A 25,866-nucleotide genomic window follows, 5' to 3' on the forward strand; every position below is an offset into this window, starting at 1 on the left:
GATTGAGTGACGTAGTACGCAAGTCTCAGATCCTGGCCTGGGGAAGGAAACGCAGCGGGCTCCAGGGTTTGCGGCTCAAAGCGGAAAATAACTGGAATACTAAAATATTCCCTTGTGTCTGCCCAGAGAAGGAATATAGCATATTTCTATTGACGCGGATCTTATTGAATATCTTTAAGAGAGTAAGTAGGCATGATCTGTTTCTCAGGACTTTGTTTTGGGGAAGGGTATTAGGCTCCTGATTACTGCTCGTTGTTGTAGTAGACACAGGCTGAATCCCAAATGGCTCCTCATTTCCTATACAAGTGCACTATAACTGGTTTCGAATAATGGCTTCTCCTCTCATAGTACACTAGCTGTAAGTCCAATAGGAAGCCATTTGGAATCCAGCCACAGTAAATGTTGTGACCTAGCGGTTTAGCTAAACAGGCTCGACAGTGTCAAAATGTGTTTACAGCTGCTGGCTGTCTGAACGGTTTGCAGCTCCATTCATGTAAAGTAGCACAAAATGACGAGCATTACAAGCTCATAGACGCTGTTTCGTTCATTATTGTGTTCTTTTGGTCAGGCGTTGCGTGGCATAACCCCAACATTGATCAGTTTATCCCCAACATGGCTACTCGTGTGTTAAATGTTGAGTTATTTAGTAACTGAATGTCGTGTTTTTGTAATATGTGTTAGTGTTGTTTGTCACTGTGAGCATTGTGTTACTCTGGACACTGTCCAGATGCTAAAGTGGACAGAACACAAGAAAACAAGAGCAGAACAGGTCACCTGAGATGAGATCTGCCAGCTATGGATGTCAAATGCTTGGCAGTAACACACACACACACACACACACACACACACACACGCACGCACAAAGTTGTTCAGAAATACAGAGCTGTGAAAAAGGACTTCTTCTGTTCTCTAGTATGAGATGTTTTAGATATTGAAAGGAAAAACAACATGAATCAAAGGCAACCTGAGTAAACACACAATACAGTTGCTGATGCAAAAAAAACTGATGCAAAAAAAAAAAAAAAAGTTATCCAACACCTATCTCCAATGTGAAAAACGAATTGCCACATTAAACTTAAAATCTTGTTGTGCCAGCTTTAGCAGCAATAACGTCAACCAAACGCTTCCGATAAGTGGAGATCAGACTTTCACTCCTAGGACTAGGATTTACTCCTACGCTTTGGATCATTGTCTTGCTACATAATCCAGTTGCGCTTGAGTTTCAACTTACAGATGGAAGGCCAGATATTCTCCTTTAGGATTTTCTGGTAGAGAGCAGAATTCATGTTTCCCTCAATTACTGCAAGTTGCCCAGGCCCTGAAGCAGCAAAGCAACCCCACACCATCACACTTCCACCACCATGCTTGACCGTAGGTATGATGATCTTTTTGTGGAATTAGTTGGTCGGTTTACGCCAGATGTAACGGGACTCCTGTCTTCCAAACAGTTCCACTTTCGACTCATCAGTCCACAGAACATTCTCCCAAAAGGTTTGAGGATCATCAAGGTGTGTTTTGGCAAAATTCAGACGAGCCTTAATGTTCTTCTGAGTTAGCAGTGGTTTTCACCTCACCTCTCTTCCATGGATGCCATTTTTGCCCAGTGTCTTTCTGATAGTGGAGTCATAAACAGTGACCCTTATTGATCCATCAGAGGACTGTACGTCCTTTGATCAGAATCAGAATCACCTTTATTGCCAAGTACTGTGGGTTTACATGTACAAGGATCTTGTCTTGGTGTACTGGTGCTTAACAATAACAGTAATATATTAATACTATAAACAAGAAAGAACGTTATGAAAATGAGAAGCATAAATTTTTTTAATCAATTCATAAATAAATATAAAAATTTAGGAAAATAAAGCCATTAACTGTACATTAGTGCAGGATGTGTGAAAGTGGGCCAGTGCAAATGCTCCGTGTCGAACTAAAAAGGTGCAGTATAGCAGTCTGAGTTGTGTGTGTTAATGTAACGCTTATGAAACAATAATGTGGGGTTTTCGTTAATGTAATGTGTAATGCCCATGGTGGTGGTTCCTGAGTATTGTTAATGAGGCCAGTTGCGGATGGAAAGAAAGACTGTATGTTCGTCAGGACAAATTTCAATGAGGCATTTTACCTTGTCTTTGGTCCAAGTTAAACCATGATTCATTAGCAAAACAAACCCTTTTTATCTGACGCAGTTACGGACATACTTCTCCTTTGGCATACTGCTTTAAACCTACTCTGTAGTAGGGATGTTCGGACACAGCCGCTGTATGACTGTAATGCAGGGATAACACCGTTCGTTCCTTTCCATTTGCAAATGCAGTTATCTCCTCGATGGTTATGTGATCTCTAGCTCATCCTTTGGCCTAGCAAAGCATCGTGTCAAGAAGACTGGAGCCTATCGAGTCACATCAGTGTTAAAGTTGGCCTACTGTCAGTGGAGTGTACTGCCAGTACTTAACACTTGTTATCTTATTATTATATTTGTAATAAGGTGCTTTGATTAATGAAGCACTGGACGACATTTCTAAACAAGCAGCCCAGAATATTTCAGACTAAATGATTATGGAATACTGGAAATGAACTTTGGGTCACTTTTGATCATATTTCACCTTAATTTTCACACACGCCACAGTGTACTACAGTCATGCGTCTGATTATGTAGCGTTTTTAACAGAGTTATTTACTATTTAATTATCCGATTGGATTTATTTATTTATCTTTTTAATTCCGAAGTGATTTAAAGGTGATGTAGAATCGAATCTGAGCTGTTCGAGGAGTTACGTTTGTACACAATGACCAAGTAGGAAGGAGAGAGAGCACCACTACTAAACACAATCAAGACAACAATAGACAACTGTAAGGAACACTGATTTACCTTAAAAGGTAACAAGAGAGCAAGTGCACTTGGTCACACACACACCACACACACGACGCTTGCATTCAGAGGAAGAGAGCTAAGGGTGTGTCCTCATTGATGTTCTAGTGCTCTTCGCAAAACGACGTGTTCTTGCTTTACTTGTGGGTTTATATGGGCGAAATAGGAAAGCATGGTGTGTTTGTGTGTATGCAGTGACAAATTATGAAACTCACGTCTTAGTGCCAGGCGCACACACATAGCTGTACCATTACTGACGTCCCTCGACTGGATGAAACATTCAGTTAATGGCACCTCGAGAAACCTTTTCTGGGAAGAGCTCAATGCTTTTGATTACACATAGTAAGAGGAAAGGCAGAAGGAAAGTGTGTGTGTGTGTGTGTGTGTGTAGGAAATAAATACAATACTTTTAAATGTGAGTAATGAACTGTGAAGAAACTGGTTATTCGCTTGCCTTTTCCCTGCTTGTTATTATTATTATTATTATTATTATTATTATTATTATCATTATGACCGCATTTCTGCAGGGAGCTTGTGATGTGCACCGTACAGAACTTGTGCAGAAAAGTCAGACTTTAGGGACTGGAAGAGAATAGGGACGTGTGCAGGCAGGTTTGAAAAAGTGATAAATACCTGTACTGCTGTTACTGTTATTGCACCGCTAATGCTCGGAACTACACCTTAATTATACTGTTAAACTGCTTGTAGGTTTTAAACTGGAGGTGGACTGATAACTAGGTTGGGCAGTCATGTGGGTATGTGGGTAACACTTCCATCAACTCAACCGATCGTTTTTAAAACCGATCCTGAATGAAAACATAACACTCAAAGTAAAATACTGCTGAACTTGATTACGAAAATAAACAAGCACCGAATTTACAGTGAAAATGTCCGGTACTTATTTAAAGGAAATAAATATATAAGTAGGCCTGTCACGAGGATACATTTTTGTCGAGCGATATATCGTCCCAGAAATGATGATATTGTCATTTTACGCCACGGATTATATAATGATAAGATCGAGGAACAAAGGACTTTTAATTCTTAGGAATATTTAGACATCAGACTTGGAATGTCAAGAAAATGTGATCTTGTAAATAAATATATCCGGGTATAGACATAGATTTAAATTTATCCCTAGTTAGCAAGCCAGAGGCGACAGTGGTGAGGGAAAACTCATGTGGAAGAAATCTCGAGAGGAACCAGACTCAAAAGGGACCCCATCCTCTCCGAGAAGACACCATATAGTGTGATTTATAAACCTTTTCTTTTCCGTAACTGTATACTCTCGAGTCAAGCAGGGCTACATGTGTTGGAAAGATCTTCAGTATAAGCATCAGGGTCATTTTTTTTTATTTCAGTAGAGTTTTTAGCTTCAGGTCTATAAAATCCCGGTGAAGTTATCCACTGTGTAATGACTGAAACTTGAGTATAATCTTAGCGAGTGCAGTCATTAGGCGAGAACATCCACAATCATCATCAGGGTATGTGTGTGGCAGCATCTACAGCAACCTCACATCAAACTTGTCAAATCAATTTAATGATGAAGATGGAACTTTTGATGTTGAATCAGAGTCAGGTTCACTAATGGCCTATACCATTGTTTCTAGTTTAATATTAAATTAAATATTGTTACTGCCTTATAGGTGACTTGTATTAAGCTGTGCTCAATATGAAAGGACAGTTCTTGCTTGTTTAGCTTGATGTAGCATATCAAGTGTGAAATAGCTATTCCAACTCCCTAACTACTTTTCCATATACATACCTTTACATATTTTGCCAAAACATTTATTTTTTTGGTTGTTGTTGTTATTTCTTTGGAGTGGAGTACAACACACACCCAATTCTCACATATTTGCAAGCTGAAGTGAAGCTAACTGTCTGATAAAATTTGTAGCTTGATACACCTTGACAGAAGGAAGGTTCTGGGAGGTAAAGCTCGGCTACCCCGCAAAAATGTTTGCCATTTTTAAAAAATTTAACCATTATAAGATCTGGCAGTTTTTGATTGATTCTGACTCAACATATACGAATACATAATTAAACTTCATGAAGTTGGAACTTTATCGCATGTATACTTTGAGAGTTAATAAGGAAGTCGCCTTAAAAAAAAACAGGTCGTGGCATACTGCGAAGTGAGTCTGGGCCGGATTTTGAAATGGTCACCATTTCATAACGAATAAGAGTTGACTCAAAAGATTCATTTGAACCTTTTTTTTCATGCATGTACAAACAAATGTGGAGAAAAAAAACAAAAAAAATCTCCACTGGTTGACTTGACATGGATATGTCACCAATGTCACGATTATATTCCATGTTGGTTCTTAGGACTATTTTGTAAGTTTCTGAATAGTTGTTTTATGAGCATTATATCCTTGACCAGGTACGTTTTCACACCTTCAGTGACGTCTTTCTCGTTCTCTCAAAGCACGCAAGCAAGCAAGGATGTTTTCAAATACAGTTGTTATTGCTGGTTACTTCTGCCATGTTTCTGGTTGCGGTGCTGGAACACTCACATGCACTGTGTCTTTGGGGTGCTTTTTTGTCGGGTAAATACGTTTATAGTTTTTCTTAACATGCCAATATTGGCTTTGGTGTCTGTCCAATCAAACAAAGAGGAACCATTAGCTGAGGAACCGCTTACTCTTGACTATTGGTTTGTTTGTGTGATTGTCAGGAAGAATGCAAGCTGGACCAGCAAATAGATCTTTATCATCATCTGGTTGAGAAAACCAGATGCCATGTGTTTTGCTTTCAAACATTTTTAAAGAGAGTTTCCTTTCTTTCTTTTTTTTTGCGCTATAACTCCAGTTCTCTGCAGAACAGAAAATCCTCACTACTCTCATTTTCTGAATAAAAGTGCACATGAAAGACAGCTCTCGGATTTATTTAGCGAGGATGCTTTGCAGATCAGGCACACTTCAGCAGGTGATTCGAGTCACTTTGTGTAAAAGGGTCAGCGAGTACAGGATTCTAGCACCTTAGAGGGGTCATCTGTCTGTGGGGAATTCTTAAAGGTTTAATGTAGAACCCTACAACAGAGTGGTCATTTATAAAAAGTCCATAACAGAAAAATCCACAGATCGAAAACTACGAATGTAAAACCATTCAAAGAACCTGAGTGAGTGAGTATTATTTCATTTTCGAGTATTCTGTTGACTACAACATTCAGTAAACTTAAGCTCAGGAGACATGTTTTACTTTTAATCATTTAGCACAAGAATATTAGCCGTGGCATACAACTAAAATGTGGGATGTAAGCTTGTTAAATCTAAATAAAGATTTGAAACATTAGCGCTTTTATGAATAACGCGACAAAATCAAGCCCTTTCCAAGATCATGAACAAACATGCCTGTTTATATTAACTTGTAGAGGTCGACCGATCCACTTATCCGGTTATGACTGCTGCAGGAGCGTCATTATACAGTACGAGAGAGGCCTCTCAGGGTCCTACGGTGCGATCATTTCACTCGCATTTGTGACTGAAAAGTATTTTATACGACTGTGAATAAATATTTATTCGCACCGGTGCGAGTGACCTGTTCGGAGTTGTATAATACAATCAGAATAAAAACTACAGGAAGTCCAAAATGCGCAACAGTTACTTTCGCACTGCTTTTCATCACCTCAGTCAACCGAACAAGTGTGTAAATACTGCAGAGAAGCCATTATGCTGACAAGTAACTCTGTACATCATCTGCTTCAACTTCCCGATCTCACAACCGCCATCTTTTATCGATCCTGCAAAATGACCTGAACCTGCTACTGTGAGCTGCTCGTGTAGAAACAGCGGCTTTGCGCGGAGTAAATTAATAATACTGCTAATGCTACAAGGTGGGTTTAATTCAAACTTCTTTATTAAAAAATTCCTCACCAATCATAATCAAGAGTAGCAACTGTTCGGTCTGTAAACATACAGTACACTGCCGCTCTCCTTCACTCTCTTCACCAACTCCGTGCTGTCTATTATTCACTTCATTTAAGCTCACGGCTGCCAGATATCACTAGAAAAGTCAGCTCCAGTTTTCATGTCTTGATTTAAACCCCCCACCCAAAAGCAATATTATCAGCAGACATGGCAACACTGTACTGGGGGAACCGATCTAAAAGGAACAACAAAAAATCGAATAAAATGTAAAGACAGAAAATGTGCTTAGTTCTAAATGAATCATTTAATATGAAAAATAGATATTTTAATGAATTAATAAAATATGAATAAAATGAGAAATGAAATAATGTTTAATAACTACGGGTTACATTTAATTCTTTAGAAGGCTATTAGCCTTCTTTTTCCTAATGTGGATCATTTTTGTGTTAGTCTACTCTTAATTAGGACTTTATTGTTTAAGATATTTAAAAAGAAATAGTTTATGCTTGTTTATTTATCAATTAACCAACATTATTCATCATTGGTATTATTTTAATTCAGTTAACAGTGAACATGAGCAGAGAGATTACGTTTAACTGTTTATGACAGACCTCCTGATTAAAGCTTAAACAAAAAAAGATTGGTATCTGGATCGGTTTCGGTCGATCAAGATGATAAGAAATTTGTATCGGCTGTAAAAATCCTGATCGGCGCATCGGTAATTCCCTCATCCCTAATCCCTAACTCACCCAATCACATCATATGAGATTATTCAGATATATACTCAATATGCACAGAGCGGTTCGAGAACTGACTCCAGCCCAGAACCATGACAGCGGAAAATGTCTAATAGTGTAGCCTTAAATATATTTAAGAGGAGTCGACTTCAAACACTGAACATTGGAGTTTTTTTCTGTTTGGTGGAACAGGTTAACAGTTGTTGTGTGTGTGCGCGTGTGTGTGACTCACTGACTAATTTTTTTGTGTTTTTTTTTTTTTTGATGAATTTTGGATGTCTCTATTTTTATTTTGTTATTTGGAGTGTTACTTTTTGGTAGAGTTTGGATCTTTTATTTACTTTAATAGTTAATATATATTCATGTTTATGTATTTTTCATTAAAAAAAAGAAAAGTACATTTTCATGGTACAGTCAGTACTGTTCATTTTTGTAATAAAGTTCAGCAGTATTTTTACTTTGAGTGTTATGTTTTCATTCGGTTGATGAATCGTTTGCCGGCAGGTGGGTAAAATCCACAATCGGTCGACCTCTATTAACTTCAATTAAATATATATCTTTGCTAGTGTTAAGACTGTTATTGTTGCCTCTGAAACCTACAGCTAGAACTTAATATCACCGTCTGCAGTAATGTTCGGATATTGCCCCCCCCCCCCCCCCCCCCCTTTTCCATCACTGAGCTTTTTCACTGTACTTTGATCTTTTCTTGCTAGACAGTGTGCCTTTTCCTCTTTCAGATCTGGTGTCGTGGGAACCATTTGAATGCCCAGCACACAATTAACACGCATATCATCATGAACAGGAATAAGCGTGAGAAAGAGTATTACAGTATAGATGTCGGAGATTCCACATTCACCGTTCTGAAGCGCTACCAGAATTTAAGACCTATCGGCTCTGGAGCACAAGGCATCGTCTGGTAAGTGGTTTTTCAGTCTTGTAGCCAATTCAGTGCACAGAAACTATGCTAAGAACACCATGGAAAAAATATATATATTTCAAGTCAAACACATGGTGAGAACGGAAGCCACAGTCTGTTCCTTTTTTTTAATTTATTTTTTTTTTATTTTTTTTTTATAGCTCGGCATATGACCACATCTTGGAGAGAAATGTCGCTATTAAGAAACTCAGTCGACCCTTTCAGAACCAGACCCATGCCAAACGGGCGTACAGAGAGCTGGTGCTCATGAAGTGCGTCAACCACAAGAACGTAAGCACCGATTTGTATTCGTCTGCGACTGTACATGCATGCATGCATCTGAATTATTAATTCAGGTCCTAGAAGATCTAAAAGCGTCTTATTAAAGCTCTTTGCTTAAGACATCTAAAGTAATATCATCAAATAAACGAAAGATATAAAGTAATATCATCAAATAAACATTATATATACGTTTGTTTCTTCTTTTTTACTAGCATTATTGATCCATCCTCCAGATGTGAAAGTGCACTTCATTGATTGATTTGTAACTGCTGCTCTGGCTGCGCTTTCAGCCTAGAATTATTGATTAATCAGACAATTATCCATTAGGCTTAAAAAGGCATACAATTCAGCATGCTTGACAGTGTCGCACTTTCTTTCTTTCCTCTGTTTCTTTGTGTTTCGCAGATCATTGGACTCCTAAATGTATTCACACCGCAGAAAACACTTGAAGAGTTTCAAGACGTGTGAGTTTTGTGTTATTTTTGACTCCCTAACGTTGAGAAGCTTGTTCAGAAAGCGAGCCAGCTTGTTCCCGTCTTCACACATGAATACGGCTAGGTATAGATTTTTGCCTCCAGGTGCTTGTCTTTGGAGGGACGGAAGTGAACAAGATAATTGATGCATTCGTACATTTGTTGCTGCTGTGGGGGGAATCCCGTTCACTCTGTTTAGTATTAATGTGCAGTCTGTTCTTGAACTTGCCGCCTGATTGTCTTTCTGAATAGGATGAGTAGGCACGAAGAGCTTTTAATATGGAAAAAAAAATAATTATTTGTGCACAACACTGCTGGCCACAGCTGACGGTTTACGAGGCACTTGAATTTCAGAAGTAGGGCATTTTGTACAAACCCATGGAAATTCACCGCTTGCTTTTTCAATACATTTTCAGTAATACTGTCAGGGACATGGCAAGAGTTGGTGTGCTCTAGTGCTGTACCTACATTTTAGCTCCAAAATTACTGCCAACGTTAATGAAAATGTGCAAAAATGCAATGTGATATTTCCATCTTCAACATGGGTTGATGTTTAGTGCTTCTTAGAACTCCTGTGCTGTCCGACAAGGTTGGAGACACTGGTTCAGAATCCTGGGCTACTTCTCCATGCACAACATGTCAAGCGCTCCTTAGATTTGCACAGTTGGGTGCGTTCTGTATTTTTTCAGTAGGTTAGACTTAGATTCTCATTAGAGGACATTGATTGTGTTCCCTCAACCGTTTCTCTGCTGACTCGCTTATAGGTTTGGGGCCATTATCTTGATGAAAAGATAAAATCCACTGCCAGCCTCTTAGTAGTCACAAAACAATACTTTTCTATTTTACAGCCCCCTATTTTATTACCAAACATGATAATGGCCAAAAAGTATTTGGTTTGGATATGGTCTTTTCTGACCACGATTTCATTCGCTGCAATTTGTGGGTTTCTCTCAGCACTGTTTTCCCTCCACTACCAGACAGCCTGTTTTTAGAGTAATGTTGTCTACTTGTTTATAGTGTTTTTTTGTGCGTCATTTTTACCCATTGTCTTGAAGGGTGCCAATAATTCTGGAGCTAACAGTATGCTAGTAATAGTCCCCCTTTTGTGTCTATGTAATGAATTAAGATTGCAATATTGCTATGTGCTTGTAAGGCACACACACTTGTGTAAGCAACAGTATGTAAAGAGTGTGTGTGTGTGTCATTTGCAGTTACCTGGTCATGGAGCTAATGGATGCTAACCTGTGCCAGGTGATTCAGATGGAGCTGGACCACGAGCGACTCTCCTATCTACTTTACCAGATGCTCTGTGGCATCAAACATCTACATGCAGCTGGCATTATACACAGGGTGAGCCCATTTAACGCTGAGTGTTTGTCGCCTTAGTAGTTCATGCAGATACAGTGGCGTGTGAGAGTTTGTGAACCCTTTAGAATGTTCTATATTTCTGCATACATACGACCTAAAACGTCATCAGATTTTCACACAATTCCTAAAATTAGTTAAAGAGAACCTAATCAAACAAATGAGACATAAATATTATACTTGGACAGAACAACTTCAACTCTGGGATGTTGGTGGGGTTCCTCATATGAACTGCATTCCAGCATAAGAGTCTTATCTCCTCTGTGAAACATGGTGGTGGTAGTGTCATGGTTTGGGCCTGTTCTACTGCATCTGGTCCAAGACAACTTGCCATCACTGATGGATCAATGAGTTCTGTATTCTATCAGTGAATTCTAAAGGAAAATTTCAGGACATCTGTCCATGAACTGAATCTCAAGTAAAAGTGTGTCATGCAGCAAGACAATGACCCTAAACACACAAGTCATTCTGTGAAAAAAATGGTTAAAGAAGAATAAAGTTAATGTTTTGGAATGGCCAAGTCAAAGTCCTGACCTTAATCCAATAGAAATGTTGTGGAAGAACCTGAAGCAAGCAGTTCATGTGAGGAAACCCACCAACATCTCAGAGTTGAAGCTGTTCTGTACTGAGGAACGTGATAAAACTCCTACAAGCTGATGTACAGGACCGATCAACAGTTACCCCAAACGTTTAGTTGCAGTTACTGCTGCACAACGGGGTCACACAAAGGTTCACATACTTTGCCACTCACAGATGTGTAATATTGGATCTTTTTCCTCAGTAAATAATTGACCAAGTACGATATTTTTGTCTCATTTGTTTAATTGGGTTCTCGTTATCTCGTTATAAAGGTGATAACGAGTAGATCATTTTAAAATTAATCATTTTTTTTTTCAACTGTTTGACGATCTACTTAAACTATTTCAACGATTTGTAATTTTTCCGGGTGACGGTAATGACTTGTTCACACACCGTTTGTTTTCTATTTATAGACATGATATTTCCTTCAAATGCTAACACCCACACATCTGACACACAGTGATTAACGTGGGTTCTTTGCTAAAGGGGCATTCACACTCGCTAGACATGACCAGTGTTAATGTTAACAGCTTATTTGCATTTATTCTTTAGTCTTTTGGTGAAAAAACACAATTAAAACTGAGTGTTTCATTTTAGTCAGTGAAAAAAGTTTTAGTCTTATTTCCCCTCAGAATTTCACAAAAAGCAAATCATTGTGTATTACAGGCTTACTAAAGCTTGTGTCCTTCTCCTAATTTGATGTATGTTGGTTAATTGAAGGTATCACGTGTTTGTGGTGAATACTAATGTGAATGCGCATTTTAAACACCACGCTCCTCCTGTACAAGGATGAATATTTTTCTGCTTACATTAGTGGAAATATTGTTTAAGTTAATTTGACATATTTGTCTTAGATACTCTATAAACACACTCAACCTACTGTATGGAAGCATGGTCATGTCTGTCAGATGGATGACAGACACAGGAAGTGTCGAATCGCTGGCTAAAAGAATCGATATTCGACCGTATCGTCATGAAACTTGTGATTTACACCCCTTATGACAATGAGGCTTGTGTTTAAATATTAGATGTAGCGACAGAGACTGTTTTTTTTCCCATTACCTGTTGTAAACTTGCAGTAATTCTTGCAGTAATTCTTTAAAAGGTTCTATAAGAGTAGATTTGGTTATACATGTAGAGGCAGGCATTGTGTCTTTCAGTGAAAGTGGAATAAAAGTTACATCAGTTTTCTTCATTTTCACTTTTGGGGTTAACCAGACTTTAAATGCTAGAACTTTACTTGTGTAAAAGAGAAACATATTGGAGGTCTCTATTTAAAATGAATATATATTATAAAGTAGAAAATTTCAAAAGTCAGAATTTCAGCATCAGTAGTAAGTCTAAGTGACCGGACACGAGCCAAGTCGAGTCCTCTTTAGGCAGTTGAAAATGTCCTGTTTGACTGTTCTTGACCTTTGTATACAGAAGAGTGCATGATATCCTAAAGCCTCCGCTCTCCCTGCAGGACCTGAAGCCAAGCAACATTGTGGTGAAGTCAGACTGCACGTTGAAAATCCTGGATTTTGGCTTGGCTCGCACAGCTGCCACTGGGCTCCTCATGACCCCCTACGTGGTGACCCGTTACTACCGTGCACCAGAGGTCATACTAGGCATGGGCTACCAGGCCAATGGTGAGTGTCAACCTCAGTGGCTCAGTCTAGCCTTGCATCATGTCCAGTAAATTCCTCTCTACATCCACAAACACTTTGTGCATTAACGTAACAGAGTACTGAACGTCATGAAAGGGTGGATAATGCATTATGGGAAAGTGGCACTTTAAGTTGCTCCCCTGGTGTGTGTGGCAGAGTCACATCATTTGTGCATGCCCTCTGCTGATGGATTCGCCTGTCTCTAACACTTTAAACATTCTAAATCTGTGTAAAAGCAAGGCTTTTGCTAATGCGGAATGATCAGGCTCTACATTTGTGCAAGACTATGATCATCACAAACATCTTCATAATTTGTCCTGACAGCCTGCAGCATTCGAGCATAAGCTGCTGATGCATTATGAAATTGAGACAACAGTTTCCATGATTTGAGCCGAGCTTGTTTCAGTGTTTCAGACTCAGTCGAATCATCTTTGCATGATCTGCCTGCCTCAAGAACGTAACATTTTCCATCTATAAATAGCTTTTAAGTGGGGGATGTAATAACGCAGTGGGATGTGATACTTATGCTCTGTCTTTCTAAAGGTCCAACCCCATCACCCCACCCAAAACATGTACAACATTGGACAGAGAGTCTGATTTGGCACAACATTTGGACAAAAGATGCCTTACATTGTGAAATGATCAAATACTCAGTACACTTATAGAACATGGATACTTTTGCTTATACACTATGTTCTGTTCTTCCTCCTATGCTACATATGTTTAAGTGGACATATGGGCTGTGGGCTGCATAATGGCAGAAATGGTTCGCCACAAAATCCTTTTCCCAGGAAGGGATTGTATCCTTGTGATGACTCTAGCATTGGGTTTTGTTTTGGTTGCCATCCAGTGCAGTTCTTCTGTACTTGATGATTGTGGGCAGCTTACATTCAATTAAAGAAAAGATAATGCGTGGAGATGGTAGATATTACACCACAAGGCTATTGAGGAGGGAGCTGTTTATAGCGGTTATAACATAAGTAATAAGAGGAACTAACTTTGTTTCATGGACATTCCACAACATTGAATGTTATAAATGTATAAAAAGTACAATGTTATTCTTTAATACATTAAAAAAAGAAATAAAATAAATGTTAGCAAATTGCTGTGGTATAAGAGGAATAAAACGCCATTGGGATGTGCTGTTAGTGGAAAATAATCACCTTCAGGGTGGTAATAGTAGCTCTGCTTGGTGTCTGGCCACATCACAGCACCCCATAACAAAACGTTAACAAGTGTGCTCTTCCCTGTGCTATTGAACACGTTAGCGCCTACCCAGTGGTTAAGATGTTGGACTACTGATCAGAAGGTCATGAGTTCAAGCCTGGATAAGCAAATCTGCCAAATGCTGTAACTGTAAACTAACCAAAATATTATACAGATTATTATTCAGATATTATGGATTATGAAAGCCCAATAATTTCGTCCTCAAAATTCCCCAAATTTGAGTGTGTTCATGGATTATCAGCACGTTCGTATTCATGTGCAGGAGAATGCAACACATTATCTGCCATCATACTCCAGTCTCGGCGGGCTTTAGTGCATTTTCAAGCTCTCACTTGGATGTTTAATTTCTTTGAGGGTGATTGACAAATTTGCATGTTGTCTTGTCTTTTTTTTTTCTTTTCTTTCTTCCACCAATCCACATCACTGTGTCTGCACCCTGTTTATTTGTCAGCATTTTGTGCGTTCTTAATTTGGTTGTCATTTCATTTTTTCAGTTGATGTCTGGTCTGTTGGCTGCATCATGGCCGAAATGGTCAGAGGCAGTGTGCTGTTTCCAGGCACTGATCGTATCCTTACCTGAACTTCATTGTTGTGCCATTTGTGTGTGTTTTTTGGTTCAATCCCAGTCTATATGTTCTTCTGTTACTAGTAAGTGGATGCTACGGATGGAAATGAATGATGAACATTTTTTTTTCAGTGTATAATCACTAAATGCTGGTGCAGAAGGAGGAGTTTAAAGCTTAGTCCTGGACTACAGAGGATCTTTATCTGAAGAACAGATAGATGAAGATTCATTCTGTGCCTCCATTAACTACTGTTATGCATATGTTTTGAAAAGGAGGATCAAATTGGCATAATCAGAAAAGTCCCATCTAAAGCAATCATAGGCTTAAACCTACATTGTGCAGACACAACACCATAGGTGTTGCACTTTTATTTATAGTTATTTATTTATTTATTTATTTATTTCAATTTAGTCTGGTAATGTGCAGTTTTGGATGTAGCCATAGCCATTAATTTAGTCAAATAGGTTTAAATTTTATTTAACAATGGGCATTGTCACAAAGGAGCTTTACAGAAATCCTAATGTAGATTTAGATCTCTAAGAGATCTCCAGAGGTGACAGTGGCAAGGAAAAACTCCCTGAGACGACATGAGGAAGAAATGTTCAGAGGAATATCTACTTCTGGGTGAGGATATTTAGATCTTGTGCCACTCTTTCCACCCTGCCTCTGTAAAAATATTATACCAATGATATATATATATATATATATATATATATATATATATATATATATATATATATATATATATATATATATATAAGATGTATGTGTGTGTATATGTATGTGTATATAATAGTATTTAAAGTGAATATAAAATACAGTACCCTCCACTAATATTGGCACCCTTGGTAAATATGAGCAAAGAAGGCTGTGAAAAATTGTCTTTATTGTTTAACCTTCTGATATTGTTCAAAAATTCACAAAAATACTCTGCTCTCATGGATATCAAACAATTACAAACACAACACAGGTTTATAAAAATATCTTTGATAAATATAGGTGTGCAACAATTATAGGCACCCCTCTGAATTCATGAGAGAAAAATGTATATTCCTATATATTATATATTTTTTTTATATATATATATATATATATATATATATATATATATATATATATATATATATATATATATATATATATATATATATATTCCTATTGATATTTAAGCATTTTTCTTTTAGTATACCTGGGTGAGTAAGAACAGGAAATTGTTCAACCATGACTTCCTGTTTCAGAGGGGAATAAATATGACATGTATACACATGGGTGAAATTCCCTTGGTCATTCATAACAGTGGGTAAGACCAAGGAATGTAGCTGTGATGTGCAGCAAAAGGTTGTTATAAGAAATTAGCACAAGCATTGAAAATGCCCTTTTGCACCGTCAGGGCAATAATGAAGTTCCAGTCAACTGGAAATGTTATGAATCAACCTGGAATTGGACGTGTGTCTATATCGTCTCAACACACTGTGAAGAGGACGGTTCGAGTGGATAAAAAATCTCCAAGGATCACAGCTGCAGAAGCTGGTTGCAGAAGTTGAATCTTGGGGTCAGAAAGTCTCCAAAACTACAATCCGAAGTCACCTACATCACCACAAGTTGTTTGGAAGCGTTTGAAGAAAAAAAAGCCTCTACTCTCATCCAAAAACAAACTTGAGCTTCTTCAGTTTGCAGACGCTGCTGGAACTTCAAATGGGATCGGGTTCTATGGTCAGATGAAACCAAAATATAGCTTTTTGGCAATAAACACCAGAGGTGGTTTTGGAGCACACAGAGAGGTAGCCATATGGAAAAGTACCTCATGCCCAAGGTTGAATATGGAGGTGGATCTTTAATATTTTGGGCTGTTTTTCTGCCAGAGGACCAGAACATTTTGTTAGGATACATGGCATCATGGACTCTATCAAATATCAACAAATATTTAATGATTTGTTTAAATGTATGAATTTTAGGGACAAATTTATATATTTAAAATCTATATTCTGAATTAATATATTTCTGTAAAGCTGCTTTAAGACAGTGTCCACTGTTAAGTGTTATGCAAATAAAACTGAATTATATTGAATTAAATGAAAACCCGACTGCCTCTGCCAGAAAGCTTAAAATGGCCCGTGGTTGGATCTTCCAGCAGGACAATGATCCAAAACATACATCAAAATCAACACAAATTGGTTTACTGACCACAAAATCAAGGTCCTGCCATGACCATCCCGGTCCCCTGGCTTGAAACCAATAGAAAACCTGTGGGGTGAACTGAAGAGGAGAGTCCACCAGCATGGACCTCGAAATGTGAAGGATCTGGAGAGGTTCTGTATGGAGGAACGGTCTCTGATCCCTCGCCATGTATTCTCCAATCTCATCTGGCATTATAGGAGAAGACTCAGAGCTGTTATCTTGACAAAGGGAGGTAGCACAATGTATTGACTAGAAGGGTGCCAATAATTGTTGCACACACACACACACACACACACATATATATATATATATATATATATATATATATATATATATATATATATATATATATATATATATATATATATATATATATATATAAGAAGATATTCTTTTGGATAAACCTGTTATCTCCAATAGTTTAATATCCATGAGAGCAGAGTATTTTTGCGAATTTTTTTGACAAATGATCAAACGGTTAAACAAAGTCTATAATTTTTCACAGCCTTCTTTGCTCATATTTTCCAAGGCTGCCAATATTAGTGATGGGCACTGTATATTAATGTGTATATAAAGATATAAAATTAATATAAAGAAAGTGAACCTGCAGGATTGTATTCTTCTGTTTTTCTTTTTCCTTCTAACAGGCTGTTTAGAGCTGAAAACACTTGATCCACAGCAGCTAACTTTTCGAATGATTCTTTCCAATGCATCCATCGTTTTGTGCTTGTCAGAGATTAAAAGGAAAAGATTTTTAAAAAGATTCTCTGGACAGGCACACAAAGACAGCTATATTCTGTATGTAGCAGTGGTCCAAATGGTTTCCCAATGCTTTTACAATCAGAAAGATGACTACATGACCCGGACTAAAAAGATCAGCCAGCTTGAGTTAGTTAAAAACACAGCAGATTGTTTGAGCTAGACGCTTCTCAAGGATGTGTTAGCAGCCATAAAGCATGGCATTACCCGTTCCTGGACTAATCCCCCCCAAACAGTGCTTTTGTCCACGTTTTCTCCTTAAGCAAGCGAACTCTAGATATTGACCAGTGGAATAAGGTGATCGAGCAGCTGGGCACGCCATCTCAGGAGTTCATGATGAAGCTGAACCAGTCTGTAAGGACATACGTGGAGAACAGACCCCGATACGCAGGGTACAGTTTTGAGAAGCTTTTCCCAGATGTTCTCTTCCCTGCTGACTCTGACCACAACAAGCTCAAAGGTGAGGGTTTATAACTGTCCCTGGCATGCATCTGTTAAAATCCTCTGGATTACGAACTACCTTATTCCAGGTCAGTTGTCTAACTCGGTGGCATGTTATTTTCTAAATGCTCACTGGCCATTTATTAGTTTCTTTTGTTAATAGTAATGATGCTTCTGAGCGATGTATTGATGTGTTGTATGACCAACCTCAGTTTATGCACTTTAGTGAATTACAACATGGTTGGCTGTATACTAATTTTTGGTTTAGAATGATTGGTTTTTGTAGATCACACCAAGCAGCTAATTTGCACACAGACTGTCCAAGGAACATACAAAAAAAACTTATTTTCTTTTCTACCTGTAGCGAGTCAGGCTCGAGACCTTCTGTCCAAAATGCTGGTTATAGATGCATCTAAGCGGATCTCTGTGGACGAGGCCCTGCAGCATCCCTACATCAACGTGTGGTATGATCCGAGTGAAGTTGAGGCGGTAGGCATTTATTTTTTATTCTGTTGTTGACTGTTTTTTTGCCGGACAGCCTAGTGGGCTGGCCTAGAAGAGGCATTTTTGCTTATTGATAGACTGACTGAGTCAGTCCCATTGTTTTGCTTGTATTTCCTCATTTATAAGTCGTTTTGGATAAAAGTGTCTGCTAAATGAATAAATGTAAGTGAAACACGCATGCTTGTGGGGTCTAGCTACACTAGACAGGCGGCTGTGGTTCAGGTGGTTGAGCGGGTTGTCAACTAATCGTTGGGATGGTGGTTCGATTCCCGGCCCACGTGACTCCACATACCGAAGTGTCCTTGGGTAAGACACTGAACCCCAAGTTGCTCCAGATGGCAAGTTAGCGCCTTGCATGGCAGCTCTGCTACCATTGGGGTGTGTGTGTGTGTGTGTGTGTGTGTGTGTGTGTGTGTGTGTGTGAATGGGTGAATGAGACACAGTGAAAAGCGCTTTGGATAAAAGCGCTATATAAGTGCAGACCATTTAAAAGAAGGAATATGTGGTTGGTGAGATTTAAGAGAACGTTGCATATAGTTTACGTAAAAATATTACCGTTCTCATCAAAACCAGATTTTCATTGCTTATACAAAATTTCATTTATGCAAGTTTTTAATTACTTGTTTGTATTATGTAGAGCGAGTATGAGCAATTCACATTGTGTTAATGAGATTCAGTTACGTTATAAAATCTCATAAGTGAGAGCTGATTGGAAGATGATAGTAGAATAGTGCAGCGGTAAACATCACTGCCTCTCTAAAGAACATTTGGATGCCCATAGATGCCCTTACCCAGAGTGATTTACAGTTATCTCATTTTATACAATTGAGCAGTTCAGGATTTTCAATTATACAATTGAGCAGTTGAGGCCTTATTCAAGGGCCCAATAATGGCAGGTTGGCAGTGCTAGGATTTGAACTCATGACCTTCTCATCGGTAGTCCAACATTTTAACCGCTGAGCTAACCACCTCCCACAGGAAGTCCGATCTATCAGGGTCTGGACACGAAATCAGGTCAGCGGCGTGAGAGTCACATGCTCTATCAGTGAACTAATGCTCTGTAACCCAGTTGCCGGGGTTCAGTCCTGCACTGGGTTGAGTGATTTCATTCATGGCTTTGAAAATACAGAGTAAAATCATGTTGAGTGTACGCAAACAAATTGTGTTAATGTAGTGAAATTCATTCACGTGGAACCGATGTACACAATTGAATTAAATAAATCCAATGAGACTGTATGCACACACACACACACAAGCTTTTAATTAACAGGAAAGTCATAGCAAAGTGTGAAGAGAGTGTGGCTTTATGTGGAGTGGGTCTGACCATGTAGCTGGCTGTTCTGTAACTAGGGATGTCACCATACCAAAAATCTAGTAGTCGGTACCAATACCAAAGTTGATACCACAGTGTGGTATAAAAGAAAAAGGAAAAAACTAATTTTAAATAAAATTAAAAACTTCTTGAGGACATCCTCCTCTGGCTGATACTGTCAAAAAGAGAGAGAGAGGGATATTTTATTTTATCAAACACTGCCTGACAATGACTAATAACAAGTGCTAAGGTGCACTCCTAAACGCACACACACACCCCTTATACTCTGAATGCAAGCATTAGTTTAAATTCACTGATCTGACGGCAGGCCGAAAAGATTTATTAGAAGTATGAACATTTGAATAATGATTAGTGACATTAGGCTACATTTAGCTGACAGGACACGGGCTGAATGGCGATGCATGCTGGCCTATTCGGAGGTAGTTTATAACGTCGCAATGCGTTAACGTCGTTAACAAATAACTGGCTATCGCTAATATTACATGGAGCATAACGTTAGCTGGTTTCACGGCCACAATGCAGCTGCCTCAAACAAACATAATATAGGACCGTCTTTCAGGAGCGTCACCAAATTCCAGGTGTTTCCTCGCTTTGTTTGAAATGAACGATAGCATCGGTTGCACACCGGAAACCGATACTAGCTTTCCGCTCTTTTCCTCTCAACGAGTCGGGGCGGAGCTAAACTTGTTAAGCTAACCTAATCTTCTGTAGTGTTTCCCATGTGCTTGTAGTTCTTCTTCTTCTTCTTCTTCAACACTTGCGCATCTTCAGTTCCGGAAGAATTGCAACCGTGGTACATACGCTACTGCAGAAAAACAAGTACCGTCACGTTTTAAGAATGTTGGTATCGGAGTATCGGTTTTCGTGACATCCCTATCTGTAGCACAGTCTGCCTCAAACTGGAAGTACCATGCAATGACAGGGTTGAATAGAAATCATATTTTTGTATGTTACCGTAATAGGATTTGTGATGTAATATGTATGCATGTACATTGTTGTTGCTATTATTACTTTTCAGAGAAGCTTATTCACACCTTGGGACAATTTAGAGGAGTCAGTCCAGAATGTTTTTGGGAGGTGGGAGGAAACCAAGAGAACCCAAACACAGGGAGAACATGCATCCACACATATAGTAACTGTAGTAACCTAAGGATCGAACCACTGAGCAGCGACAGTGTGCCACCCATGATTACATTAATTACTGGTTTTAGACAAACTGGCTGATAAACATCACATGTGCTTGAATCTCTAAAATACGATAAATATAATCTTTTTTTTTTGAGATATTAAATTGCTGTTCTTTGTTCCAGCCTCCACCGTTGATCACAGACAAGCAGCTGGATGAGAGGGAACACACTGTGGAGGAGTGGAAAGGTGTTGACTCTTATTGCCAACTTTAATGTTGATGAGTAATATTCACTGAAAAGAAATGGAACTCTTGCTTTCTTGTCAACATTGCATGATTTGTCTACAAACTGATGGCACATATTTATTTATTTATTTATTTATTTATTTATTTATTTTAATTACTTTTCTGTAATAATCCAGTGAGTATTTTTTGTCCGAACTCAATCTCCTCTGAAACCTTCTGCTCCCTCATCAGAGCTAATATATAAAGAGGTGCTGGACTGGGAGGAACGCTCGAAAAATGGTGTAATCCGCGGACAACCTGCTTCAGTAGGTTAGTTCAACCCCTTATGTTCCGTTTCTGTCAAGATGACTCCTTCATATAAAAAATTTAACAATGTGCTTTTCTTGACTCTGTTGCTTATTAATAATAGATTATATCTTAGAGAGTGTGTTTTAGATCAGGGGCGTCCAATCTTATCCGCAAAGAGCAGATGTGGGTGCAGGTTTTCATTCCAACCAAGCAGGAGCCAGACCTGATTAATTAATTGAGCTAATGTGTGGCTTCTGCTTGGTTGCTGTGAAAACCTGCACCCACACTGGCCCTTTGCAGATAAGTTTGGACACCCCTGGGTTAGATTTTTAACTGACTAACAGGGCGACATAAGAGTTAACCATAACTAGTCTTTATAAATATGAGATGAAAATGTGACAATAGTTCCTCTATCTTCTATGTACTCTCTTTTTTTCCCCTTTACCTTTGGACGACTACAGTGTCAACTTGATCTGGTGTAATCCGAGTACTTCATGTTAGTTGAAAGAAGCTAATTTGAGCCATTTCATGTCTTTTTGTATGTACTGTACTCTACTGTGTTTGGTGACTTCATAGAACGTTGCAATCTGGTGGATTAGGCGGTAAAGTTAAAGACGTTGAGCTTCTGATTGTGAAGGTCGTAAGTTTAAATCCCCATCACCGCCAATCTGCTACTGCTGCGCCCTTGATCAAGGCCCTTAACCCTTAACTGCTCAGTTGTATGAATAAGATGAATGTAAGTCGCCCTGGATTATGGCATCTGCCAAATGCAAATGTAAACGGTATAGCTAACACCAGAACACACTACTGGTTTTCGATAAAGTTTCCAGTCTGACAGTTTGATTTTTCTTTGTTATTCATAGCACAGGTGCAGCAGTGACCAGCGGCTCCCAGCAGAACTCCACATCCTCCTCGTCCTCCATGTCCTCTGTCCTCGCACTGTCCTCAGAGACAGAAAGCAGCTTGGAGACTTTGTTCTCCTCCTCCTCCACCGGGCCAGTGGGCTGCTGCAGTTGACCATCACCCTATCCTTCTCGCCTGTGTGACGTTCCTCCATTCATTTTCAGACTGACGCGTTTCTTTTCGGTCAGGGGAAAAAGTCAGAGTAAGGTGGGAGTTTTTAAAAGGCACCTTAAGAAGCTTTTACACCAAACCAGCGTTACTTTGGTCGCTTTTCTTTTTTTGGGGATGTGGGGGTGGGGGGGACGACTCAATTTAGTGTCAGACTGAAACTACCGCTGCATCTCCTCAATGCCATTTTGATCATTTGTAACGGTTGTATGATAAATTTATATTCGGAGAGGCTTTGAATTTCAAGGTTGCTGTGAGCGAAGTCGATCGCAGTTTAGCAGAATGTCACATTGTGTTAAAGACTCAGCTCTTCAATACTGTTACTGTTTTAGAGTTAAATGCAATGCATCTTGAATGAATTTCCACTATATTTGTTTAATAAGCAAATATTACTTTAGAGTCTTTCTCGCATGACTTAATGCTGCGATCAGGTCACAACACATTTATTCAGTTCTTTCACTATTTTACAAAAAAATATTTATAATAGGCATTTTAACACTTATTGTCTACTCATTTTTTTTTTTTATTATTATTTTTTGGTTGATTTTGCTACAGTACTTTATAGACTCAGTACAGCATTTTGTTTCACATATGTTTCTGTATGTGATCCATACTGTACAGGTATTGATGTTAAAATCTAAAAGAAAGTAAAGAAGTAAAGGGTAAATTTAAAGGTTATATTATTATTATTATTATTATTATTATTATTATTATTATTATTATTATTATTATTTTGGTCTTTAGTTCTTTGTACAGCTTGGCCCTGGAATGTTGCAAGGCCCTTTTAAGGTGAACAGTTGTTGTGGACATGGAATATTTGTGAACCCCTATTTACAATATAGGTCATGTCTCTAAATGGCACAGTGCATTCTGGGTATTCTGGGTAATGTGTCACCTGGACACTATCTATTGCAGTGCATTATAGGACTTTGCGAGTGTGCTGGTTATTTTCCAGTAAGCTTTTGATTATGACTCGAAATACAGGAAATACATTGGCGTGATTGCAGTGGAATGTATGAATAGCAGTATAGATAAGAAAGTAAGTTATGATTTGAAATTATTTAAGAATATAGTGATGTTAGATTGTACTAAAAAGCTGTCTCGGTCAGATATTCTGTTGGTAACGCTTTACATTGAGCATCCATTATGTGATGTTATTCAATACACATTACTATGTACAAACCGTAAACTTCAGCATTAATAATCCTTAAGTAACATTAAAAAAAACAAACAAAGTATTAACACTTGTATTAATCGATGCTATTTAAAAATAATAATAATAATAATAATAATAATAATAATAATAATAATAAACCCCATATTCAGCACCTCCATTAACCAATGTTCATACTGGTAAAATAAAGCCTACAGTGATGTGAGCAACATGAACATCATCTTAAAGAACATGTGTTTGTTAACTGGGAAATTCAGGAAAGAAAGTTGTAATGTTTACACCCAAACACCAGAATTCAGTAAGTTATAAACATGTAATAACCTGCTGTAATTGCTAACATTATGCTGAAGTTTATGGTTTGTTAATGTTGAATAAAGCTGTAAATAATGTTCGTTAAGGGAACCTTAATGAAAAGTGTTACCTTACTATTATTATATAATTTTTGTAAAGGTGAAATGGTTTTTATGTTTTTATAGAATTCAGCACAACTCGCTAACCTTGAATAACCAGCTTTTATTGCTCTTTCAGTAACTACATCCCAGATTAATGTAATCGGTAGATCTGTGACTAGACTTGTATGCCTGCCTGTTGATGCAATGCAAACAAAACAAGTCAGTGCTAAATCCTAAACCTGTATGCAATAGCCGTTTCCTTTTGGAGTCATTTTCATGTTCCGTATGAAAGTGCCTGTGTCAATTGTTTGCAAATAACTCCTAAAAAGTCATATTTCTTGGAAATTCCAGAGCAGATCACAGTGCGTATGATGTATGGAGTGTCTACTTTTTTTTTTTTTTGTTGTTGGTCTGATCGATTCAAAGACTGTTGGAGTGATGGTGTGTCATTCGTACCATGATTAACGTGACAGCCTTTGATTTTAGTAGAATAGATTTTAGCAAGATGTAGAAAAGTAGTTGAATTGTACATGTTCGTGAATGACAGTTATACATTCTTTGGAGCTGTAAGTTTGAAGAAAAGCCGATGTTCATGTGGTGGTGATGGTCTTTGACATGGTGTTCTAGCATGTAAAACGTCACGTTATTGAGGGTTTATGTACGTATGTAAGCAGATAATACAGAATGGCCCGGCCAACAAATTTTTATGACTCTTGAATCTTCGTACATCACAGGGTTCTACACATTTGCAGATAGCTTTTTGTTCATTGTTGTGTTTTTTGTTCTAAGTGCTCTTATATTTCTTTGGCCTTCTTTCTGAAGGCAGCATTTGATGAATTTTTTTGATGGGATTTCATCTTTTTATGAATTTGCTTTTCTTTTACTTCTTCGAATGTGATGGCGCAATTACAATACTATCACATTACAATGACATTATAATTCTAATTAAAGTACACATTGATCAACTACCTCACTCCAAATTTCTACAACGTCTTGGATATTTAGCTGCCCATTAGGTGTCCAGGATGTGTTAATACAAATTCCATTATTTATTTATTTGAAAGTTTGTCAATAGTAGAAAACGTCTAGTTTTGTACAGTATGTATATTTCACGTAGAAGTAAAAGGACTGTAATGTAAATTTTTGTTGTTGTTCTTTTTCGTTATTTTTTCTTTTAAAAAAAAAAAAAAAAAAAAAAACAGTTCATGTGCAATACCCTCTGCTCTGTGTGCGTAGTGTAAGTGTATCTAGCTACAGTATGTTAGCTGTATGTTCCCAAAGGTAGAGAGATGTTAGGTACTGTCAATTCAGTTCAGTTTAATTCAGCTAAAATAAAATGCTAAATTCATGAATTTAGATCTTTATTTTTTAATTTAGTTATCTGTGACTCCGAGTTAATTTGTGTCACAACAAAAAGATGATGATCTGGAACTAGACAGAGGTGTATGATTTACATGGCCCATGGATCATTCTAGTAAGGCTGATAGAAAACGAAAAAAAAAAAAAAAATCCCTAAAAGCCTACTTGCGTAAGCTGGTCTATAATATTTGCTAGCAATACTGGCAATGCAAAATCCTTACCCTGTGTGCTCCTTCCTGCATACAGACTATCAGAAGTGCACTACTAGAATAAATGCACTGGGATCTCACCAAGCCAATGTTTAAACATTACTGCAAATAAATACTTCTGTTGGAATTATGCTTCATTTTGTCTGATTTCTGTAGCCCGTGAAACACAGCGAAAGCTTTTTAATATTTCATCCCCCTATCCCATCTTCACTACAGGCTTCTGGTTTCTCTGTTATATCTGGCTGCATACATACTTA

General features: G+C 38.1%; 1 protein-coding gene across 2 annotated transcripts; it reads left to right on the plus strand.

Moving 5' to 3' along the window:
• mapk8b (mitogen-activated protein kinase 8b) lies at positions 1-25,736 on the plus strand. 2 transcript variants are annotated; one of them, XM_017483804.3, is made up of 12 exons: positions 1-182; positions 8,210-8,388; positions 8,550-8,679; positions 9,076-9,134; positions 10,355-10,493; positions 12,553-12,718; positions 14,458-14,529; positions 17,744-17,926; positions 18,272-18,396; positions 21,055-21,118; positions 21,348-21,425; positions 22,273-25,736. In XM_017483804.3, exons 2-12 carry the CDS (start codon positions 8,267-8,269, stop codon positions 22,419-22,421), a joined length of 1,287 nt encoding a protein of 428 aa, XP_017339293.2. In that variant the 5' UTR covers positions 1-182; positions 8,210-8,266; the 3' UTR covers positions 22,422-25,736. The 2 variants fall into 2 exon arrangements, with proteins under 2 accessions (XP_017339293.2, XP_017339294.1); XM_017483805.3 differs by having other exon boundaries at positions 49-182; positions 22,268-22,436.
• Positions 25,737-25,866: the final 130 nt, after the last annotated feature.

Source organism: Ictalurus punctatus, chromosome 13, assembly GCF_001660625.3.
Source record: "Ictalurus punctatus breed USDA103 chromosome 13, Coco_2.0, whole genome shotgun sequence".
NCBI classification, from domain to species: Eukaryota; Metazoa; Chordata; class Actinopteri; order Siluriformes; family Ictaluridae; genus Ictalurus; species Ictalurus punctatus.